Genomic DNA, 9,611 nt, shown 5'->3' on the forward strand with positions numbered 1-9,611 from the left:
TTTCACTTCCTGTCTTGTTGGCTTTCATGTCCTCTGACTGAGGGCGACCTGCCACAGTGTTGTAATTATAATTAATTGGGAATTTAATTTATAATTAATTGGGAATACATATATGTAAAAAAGATTAGTAGTTAGTCCTGTTTTATTTATTTATTTATTTATTTATTTATTTATTTATTTATTTATTTATTTATTTATTTATTTATTAATTATTTAGAGTCATGTAACAGCACTCCTTACCTGTTGGTGGCGGTGATGCTTCCTCGGTCACCGCCAATAAAAATCAGGAAGAAGTATGTTGTTGTTACGCACAGATGTGTGTTTTTGGTCTGTTTTATGATCTATACATACTCTAAGTTCATGGAGTCAGCGAGACCTGCTCTTAATGCAGTAAGTAACCTGTCGTTTTACGGTCATTGGTTGCCATGTTAACGGCTAGCTGTAGTCAGATAGCCTTGGAGCTCGTTAGCTAGTTGGACCAGTGAGTTGTAAACATCAGGGTAAATTTTTTGCTCGCTGAGGCAGTAAGTTTTCATTAACTCTTTATGTTTTCAGGACGGACAGTCTGGAAGAACCCACAAAGTTCTATAACCCGCTTTCATTGTCGTTTATCTGTCATTTCTGGGTAATTTTTAAGGCTAATGTCGAGTTTTAATTTTACTAGTGCCTGTAGTCAGATTCTACAATATCAGCTTGAATGAGTTATATTTTAATCAGACACTCAATGATATATTTCCCTTTAATGCTGATTATTATAGCGTTCAACTAACAAAAAGCTCAAATTCAGTTTCTCGGAAAAATGTCCATCCATCCATCCATTTTCTTACACCATTGCCCCTTAGTGGGGTCGGGAGGGTTGACGGTGCCTATCTCCAGCCAACGTTCCGGGCGAGAGGCGGGGTCAGCCTGGACAGGTCGCCAGTCTGTCGCAGGGCAACAGTCCATCCAACAAAAGTGTTCAAATCAGAAATGTCAGCCGACTGGAAAGATTGTTAGTTTGCAGTATATGGACTTAATACGAGATTGGGGCTCCTTTAGCGTTAATGAATGCAAACTATAGTTATTGTGAAGCAAAGCTAGAATCGGGAAGAGATTCATAAAACGTGAGCTGTGCACAGAACCAGAAGTAAAGGTTGATCAAAGCATCAAAGAGGCTTTTTGAAATCAGGACCCCAGAGTCTGGAGGAAGATGTACAGAATTAAAGAAGTTTGTACATTTTGGGGATGGTTGGGAAGCCATGTCATTTTCTCAGTCAGAAGTGCTTACATCGGCTTTAATGACCATGGCGTCAGTGTTTGATTGGCCAGGCCACTCAGGCCTACTTATCTATAGACTTGTAGATAAGGAGGAACAGAGATACCAGAGTCAACAATGCAGACAACCTGAAGGGCGAAGTTAAAGAGACGGTATTTTGTAGGCACCAAGTGCCATTTTGTAGCTCAATCAAGTGACTGTTAGTTCCAGTTGTTATAAAAATGCTACATATATCAAACATGACATAAAATAAATTGTGACTTCGCAGTTTAGTACTTTGAAATTGGGCTTTTTAAGAAACTCCTGCTCTTTCTGACATTCCACCTTCAGTACGTCATCCCAGCACACACTTTATAATTCATTTTATTTGTTATTTATGTTGCCTTATTGATTTATTTTGGATATTTAAAATGTCTTCCCCTTCCAGTGTTAAATGTTAGAATTGAAATTATATTGATGTTTTACTGGGTGTATTTGCATTTGTTTTGCCATTACCACTATACCACTTGAAAATGGTCTGAAAACAACAATATTATCGTTTATTGCAATAAACCATATTCCGATAATATGGTTTATTAACTTCTGGGCCTTTTTATCGCCCAGCAAAATGTGTTATTGAGACAGGCCAATTCGTCATGTGGTGTAGCGGTGGAGTGGGCATTAAATGTATGGAGGCTATTAGTCTTTAATGCAGCCGTGCGGGGTTCGATTCCCAACTTTGTGACCTTTGCTGCATGACTTCTTCCTTAACTCTCTGTCCATTTCCTGTCTGTATGCTTTAAAATAAAGGCCACAAGTACCCCCAAAAACCTTTAAAAAAGAGGGAAAAAAAAATTTTTCTTGACCAAGCTGGTGTCCTCCTCCAGCAGGCAGGCTCGTCAGCAGACATGACGCGGAGCACAGAGGAGGACTCTCTGGTGGACGGACCACTGATCTCCGCTGATGCTCTCCAGTCTGCCATGAGGAGAGAGTTTCAGTCTGTGCCAACAACCTGTCCTGCTGGTCTCCTGTCTCTAATGCACGTACGTAATGTGCACATTCATTACTTTTCTATTATTATGGCTCGCGTTTTACATTACCGTTACAACATTCCTCAACTTAAACCAGTTTCTGCGTCTGTTCTCTTGGTGTCCTCAGGTTGTGTACGTGGTGCTGTCGGTTTGTGTGGGCGTGTTGTGTGTTCTGAAGTTCGGCCAGGAGGAGGTGTGCTTGCGTATTTTGGGCAGCGTGCAAGGCGACAGCGTCATCGTGTTCGGGAAGGTGTTCCTGTGGGTGCTGATGCTGCTGCACACCGTCTGGATGCACCACCACCACAGGCGCGTCCGCAGCCGGGGATACCTGAGCTTCTACCGACGGACACAGAGGCTCAAGCAGCTGCCACTCGTCATACATTCAACAGGTGGGACGGCACATAGCTCTCTATAGCTGCGTTTTCATTACAGATGTGAGCAAATCTTTGTCTATGATATGCCGATGTCGAAAAGCCACAATTTTGCCATCGCAGTATCTATGGTAAATAAGAAATTGATTTAAAAAGAATTACACATGAATAAGCTTGTTCATGAAATAATTCATTAAAAATCATGACAGTGAGGGATATAAAGCAGTTAAATAAGATGTATAGTCATAACTTAGCCATGGCGTTAGTACTCATCATCTATCAGCCAATCGGAGGAGACGTCTAATAGTAACATCTGGCTGTTGATCACTTGTACTGTACATCTTTTTCCATGTAGTTGGAAAACCACCTCATCCTGGGGCAAAACCTCTTTGTCGAGTTTGAGTTGTTGAAATTTGCGTGTTTGCATTGAGAGAGTTTATTTTTGTAATTTCAAGTTGCACAATTTTATGGCTAATGGAAACACAGACGGTGCTTTCACACTAATTAAGACGTTTCCTTTTTTTTCTACAACTCAACCACAAATTTCACTGTAATATTTCTATTTTGGTATTTTATGTCATGTAGACCAATACAATGTCACATAAAATTGGGAAGTGTAATAAAAATGATGCAAGATGTAATAAAAAAAAATCTAAACTTGCTCTCCATCCATCCATCCATCCATGCATTTTGTTACACCCTCATCCCACTGGGGTCAAGAGGGGTGCTGGTGCCTTTCTCCAGCTGTCAACGGGCGAGAGAGGGGTCATCCTGGACAGTCCATTGTAGCTTGCACTACATATGAATATTTATAATTTTCTGTAAGGGTAAATTTCTCCACAAGATGGCAGTAAAGCGCTCCTGTTTCTTCGTGTGCCAGGTAATGTTCTGCTGCTGCTGCTCCTGGCTCTGAGGTTACCGCAGACGATCCACACCTCTGTGATGCTGAGCATTCTGGGTGTTGAAGTTCTGGTGGCCGTGCCGTGCCTCCTTTACTACACAGGTAAACTCTAACTGCTTACCTGATGCTTAATGTAGATCACAGGAATCTGAAACTCAGCTTTTTGATAAGAAGACAAACTATGGTGAACACTGCAAATTTACCAATTTGGAAAATCATTTATTCAAGGTTTTTACATCTGAAGCAGGACATGAGAGATGCATCCCTCCACCACATCTTTAAATTTCCATCAATTCTGCAAAAGGAATCATGTTCTTGTGACTGTGGATACAGATCCACTTTAAAGCTGGTTAGTTTGAAGGTTTTATGCGCTGGTTCCTGGTGAGCTTAGGAGTTCTCTTAGATCTAAGTGACTCACTGGTAAAACTCTAAATAAGAGGGAAAAAAATGCCAAATTTCTAAAGAAAGTTCAAATAAATGAAGAGTGGCTCCTTGAATACAGAATACAAAGAAATAATGTTGACTCAAGACTTCTGCTTTTTCTTGCACGTTTTTTCTTTCAGAAATAATCAACAGTAAAGATAATGTCTGGATTCACATCTTTAAACAGCAATAAAAAACCCAACTACTTTTGAAACCACAGCCTTTATCCCAGAGTTGTACCTTCTGATTATTATGTCGTCTTGTTGAGTGTTATAGCAACTGATTCATTCAGAGACATCTTGGCTGTATCTACCCACACAGTGTCATTTCTCCTGGCTCTCCTTCCCAAACATATGGTACTTATGGACAGTAACATTAGTTTATAATCATGATTCATCAGAAATGATAACTACATAGAAAGATAAACAATCATAAAAATGCTCAAGTATATTTAGTGTAAATTGTTGGGTGAAGAGTGAGAAGTTGTGTTTCCATCGACCATATAATTTGATATTAAGAAAATAATTTCACTCAATGGAAACACAGCAATTTCCATAATAAGTTTTGGCACTAGGATGAAATGTTTTTTTGTTTTGTTTTGTTTTTAAATCCATATCAAATTTGGTTTATTTTGCAAAAACACAATGGAAACACTTATTCCACGTCACATTAGTCATAGGCCCAAACCACGAAGAAGACGACAGGATGACGGTTCAGCATTTTTATCATTGACTTATGATGTGTACAAACTTATTCACATGTGATTTTAGTTGCATTTCTTATTTAATTGAAACACTGCACATGCAAAACATTGTTCTTTCAACATTAGCGGAATATAGACAAAGTTTTGCGCACATTTATGGAAATGCATCTCCCAACATTTCCTCGCAACAGACAATGATTAGATTCTGGAAAAATGCTGCTTGGGTTCTTCGTACGTCTGTATATGAAGTTTACACCATAACAGTTTAATTGATTCTATTTGTCTGCATTTTACATGTGGCAGATGTCTCCTTGTTGTACTTGAAGTCACGTATAAGAAGACCGACACAGGAAAATGATCAGCTCCCTTTACAGAGACACACCTCGCAGATTACATTAGACCCAAACACACACACTCACACACACTTCCCCCACTCTATCTGAGCATGTTTGCATCACAATACCCGCCCTGCCTTTCTAAGACTCAGCAGCATGACAATCAGCCATTCAGCTCTGGGTTCATCCTTTGCTGATTCTTTGCTTCTGGCACAAACACTCAGCAAAGTTTCAGGATTATTCCCAAACTGGTCCAACCCATCCAGTTGTCTTTTCTGTTTTTGTCTCCACTAGAAATCTAAAACGAGTTAGTCACGTTTAGTTAGCTTCACTGCAAAAACACAAGATCTTACCCAGTACTTTGGTCTAGTTTCTAGTGAAAATATCTTAGTACACCTGATATAAGACAAAACTAATTTACACAAGTAACTTTTCAGTAAGATATAGGAGCTTGTTTTAAGTCAATAACTCATTCATATTGATGAAAAATACTAGTTTCATTGTCAGAATATTTCACTCAGAACATGACCTTTTTCCCATGTAAAAAGTGAAACATTCTGCCGTTGGAATGTCCTCAGAAAAGCAGAGCAGCCAGAATTACAGCACTTACAATGACAGACATTTACACAAAAGTTTCTGCAAACTTTTCTGTAAGAAGAGAAAAATAATTTTCTTTATTATTTATCTAGAAGTTAGATTTATTTTTGCTTTTTAAAGCTTGTATTAAACCTTTCAGAGGAAGTTGGTGTCCCTAAGCCTGCTAGCAGACGGCTCCTAGTCGTTTTTATCTGTTGGTTTATCCTCTGAAGCAGAGGACATGGATCCCCCCAGCCTGAAAGTTTGGTGAGCTCCTGGCCCTGCCCACCATACACACACACACACACACACACACACACACTCCCCCGAGATTTAAAAGAGAAAGCCAGAGTGCTCTGCTATGACTCATCAGCATTTTTAATTAGTTTTCTTAAAAAAAGGGAATTTTATTGGCGCTGTTTGTTGTTCACTAGTTGATTCACAAGATTGGCTCGGTTACAAGAATCAAACCAGGCGTTTTCAAAAGCTTCCTAAAATGACTGAGTGTATTCCAAGCCTCAAGCAAGGTGGCAACACTGAAGTGAACATGGTGGTCCAACACCCAGGTCCAGACGTTTTTCACTTGATTTCCGATGAAAAACAACAGCACCTCGTTATTTAAGCTGTCTCGTCATGACGACCGAACCCACATTGAGGTGATTGTAATGGTAGACGACCTGAGTCAGGTAGAACCGAGCAGTAGCAGAAAAAATTGGTGCGAGTTGTACTAGTTATTGTGGGCAGCCATGTTTGATTGATCAGAGCTCTGTGGGATGTTTAAAGCTGTAGTATGTAATTTTTACAAAAACCCGTTTTCTCCATATTGGTTAAACTTGTCACCATCTTATTGAACGTTTAATATGAGACTGATCATCTGTGAAAAGATCGATCTCCTCCACCAACAGGCTATATTTTTATATAAGTTACATACTGCTGATCTTTGTTCATAATATTCTCTAAGGCCTTCCTGGACCAGCCGTATTCATATGGAGATGAAATGTCATGCAGCCGTTTGCAGTTGAATGAAATGGCTGCACTGCGTGTGACTTTCAATTAACATTACAATTACAATGTACCTCGTGAAAAGCCATTAAAATGTGTAAGTTAGAGGCTGTCATATGAAGAGAATATCAAGAGATATTTAAAGTTAAATTTAAATATCTTAAGTTAATTTAACGTAAAGTTAAATTAATGATGATAAGGTTGATCATTGTTAGAACGATTCAGGATTTTCGGGTGGCTCCTCACCTTTCAGCTTTTCTTTGGGCCGTGTAATGGGGAAACTGCTGCTGAAGATGATGGATCAGACAGAGGATGTTGCTATCGAAGAGTCTGGAATAAAAGGAAATCCATATTAAAGGTTCATTTGGCCGCTGAAGGGCGCAGATGCCCGGGGGAGATACCGGCAGGCCACGGAGGGAAGATAAGAGGCACGAGGATTTAATGTAGCCAAAGGGGAGCGCTGTCCCCCCACCCCATCCCTCAACCCACCCAGGTATTGTTCCTGTGTTTACAGGGCAGCTGATCCAGTCTGGTGTTCCTCTGGGGTGTGTGTTTGTGTTTGACAGTCACATTCCAGCTGAGATCAGGCCGGTCCAGCATGGTCAAACCATTCAACGCTTCCTGGTAGCTCTCGCTGACGCCAGCAGATGGAGAGTCGGGGTGACACCAGTGGAGTGGCTCCTGGATGGACGCCTGCAGCTATGGAGTCCCCACAGGAAGGCCTCGTTCAGCGGCTCTTTGAAGTGCGTCCTGATTGTTTGAGCTCCTCTGTATGTTTCTGCCTCTCATTTGAACGTGAATGCACTCTGCTCTATAGTGCTGCATGCACATCAAAGCCTTCAAAGGACTCCACTTAGAACACATCCTTCTGTTCTGCCAGCGCCGGAGTTAATGTGAGCCCTGCAGGGCACATAGCACCAGCAAGGATGCTGATACCTGCAGCATAACCCTACATAGTTGATCCATTTCTTCTTGGCACAAAGACATTCTGGTCATTTTTTTAAAGGGGCATTTTATGGTACAATCAAGTAACTATTTTGCTTTCAGTTGTTATAAAAATGTATGTATTAAAAATTACTTTTAAAGAAATTAGACTTTATAATGTAACACCTTGAAATTGGTTCTCTGTCTCTTTAAAAACTAAGCCTTCAGGAAGTCATCACAACATGGCTCCTCTATTAACCCATTAACAACATTTTTACCAGTATTTTACTAAGAAGTACCTCCTATAATGAGCTCAGCAGACGTCCAGTTTCACCAGGTGTTTGCTAATTGCTTCTGGCTAGTCTGAAGGAGCTCAGTAGTGCAGGAGTTTAACGGGAGGGCTGCTCTGTGAGACAGAAGCTTGGAAACTGCAGCTCTGAGTTAGCAAACACCTGGAGGAACTGTTCATCTGCTGAGCTCATTATAGGAGCTCAGTATGTAAAACGCTGGTAAAAACTTTGTTAAAGGGTTAATAGAGGAGACATGTTGTGATGACTTCCTGGAGGTGGAGTTTCAGAAAGAGCAGGAAGTTTTAAAGCGACAGAGGCCCAATTTCAGTGTGTTTTTTTTTTTTTTTTAATATTTGATATTTATAGCCCTTTCATAACAACTGAAGGTAACATAACTACTTGATTGTGCTATAAAATGGCTCTGTGTGGCTGGAAAATACAAGATTTCTCAAACGTGCATGAAAGAATCAAAGCAAAACTCTAGGTATGGTTTTGATGAGGGGATGATATAAATCTCCAAAAAGTCCATTTTACATCATACTACACCTATGATGTTTCAGTTATAGTCAACCTGTTGTTGATCTATTATATCTGCAGGTTTTCTGATGTTTTTCTTTTGGGCTTTGTGTTTTTCTCTAGTGTTCAGTTGATGCGTTTGACCTTGACAGGATGTTGTACAGAGAGCTTTTGAAAAATGAGAACGTTGGATTAATCGGAAAACAAGCAAAGACTTTAGACAGTTTAGAGTCTGAGCTGAGTTTTTATCCACAGAGTCTCAGAGAGAAAACCACATCTGAATGTCCTACGTGTCGAACCCGGAAGCAGACGACCACACTGGGCTTCTCTCTGTAACAAAACCCCAGATCCCGCCCTCCTCTACCACAACGCTCCTGTGATTCCCGTTTATTGTCGCCCAGCAGCACTGGAAATACTCTGACTCCTTTGTCTCCTGTTTAAACTCGTGTGGTGCCGTTGGCTGTTAGCACTTCTGCAGCTTCACTGTTATCACCTGGAAATGTGCTCTTCCAGGTGGGTGACAGAGGCTTCAGATGAGAGCTGTCTGAGTGCGTCCAACCATGTGAGAGTCTCTGACAGGAAGGTGTGAAATGTGCCACCTCCTCCACACCGCCTGCTACAGCTAGTCGTCTGTCACTCTGCGTTCGCCTTTCTGGGTTTAAATCTACTGCGACAGTGTTTATTTTATAGACGGGATGCATTGTTCGTCTACTAAAGGCATTAATGTAGAAATGAAAGCTGTGAAAAATACACAGTTTTTAAATAATCAGCTGTATGGATTTTGGAGGAGAGGCATTGAAACACTGTGAAGCGTCTCTGTTTCATAATGTCCAACAACTAGAAGCTGCAGAAACCTTTAATGAAAGCACAGGATTGAAACTAGGAGGTGTGAAGTTTAGGCCTCATAATAATTGAAACAGTTGTGACATTTATTATGAGTCACTAGCTGCATTTCCATTATAAAGGTGCACAAAACATTAATATTCTGCCAACATCAAAAAAACACATGTTCACAATTTAAATTACATGTTGATAAAGTTTGTTCACACAGTCATTTTAAAATATTCCGCACCATCATCCTCCAACCACTTCCTGTCGTCATCTTCTTCATGGTTTTCGCCAGTGGCAACATCCGGTTGTGGATCATGTGACTCGTGTGATGCAAAAAAAAAAAAAAAAAAAAAAAAAAAAATTTTCCCTTTGGGTTTTTCAAAAAAAACCCATTTTGATTTAGGGAAAAAAAAAAAAAAAATCACCCTTTGGGTTTTTCAAAAAAAACCCATTTTGATTTAGGGAAAAAAAAAA

At 40.1% G+C, this 9,611-nt stretch overlaps 1 protein-coding gene across 3 annotated transcripts in view; it reads left to right on the plus strand.

Moving 5' to 3' along the window:
* The first annotated feature begins 229 nt into the window (after positions 1-229).
* tmem192 (transmembrane protein 192) overlaps positions 230-9,611 on the plus strand; it is a 16,271-nt gene continuing 6,889 nt past the window's right edge. The window contains exons 1-4 of one of the 3 annotated variants that reach the window (XM_015035018.1): positions 230-390; positions 2,122-2,277; positions 2,393-2,654; positions 3,517-3,639. In XM_015035018.1, coding sequence (XP_014890504.1) covers positions 256-390; positions 2,122-2,277; positions 2,393-2,654; positions 3,517-3,639 — 676 coding nt within the window. In that variant the 5' untranslated portion in view covers positions 230-255. Of the gene's footprint in view, positions 391-443; positions 525-2,121; positions 2,278-2,392; positions 2,655-3,516; positions 3,640-9,611 lie in introns of those variants that run through there. The other 2 variants (XM_015035019.1, XM_015035020.1) reach the window with 2 other exon arrangements.

The sequence above is a fragment of the Poecilia latipinna genome, unplaced genomic scaffold (genome assembly GCF_001443285.1).
Source record: "Poecilia latipinna isolate Pla-1442-1.1 unplaced genomic scaffold, P_latipinna-1.0 Scaffold321, whole genome shotgun sequence".
Lineage (NCBI taxonomy): Eukaryota > Metazoa > Chordata > Actinopteri > Cyprinodontiformes > Poeciliidae > Poecilia > Poecilia latipinna.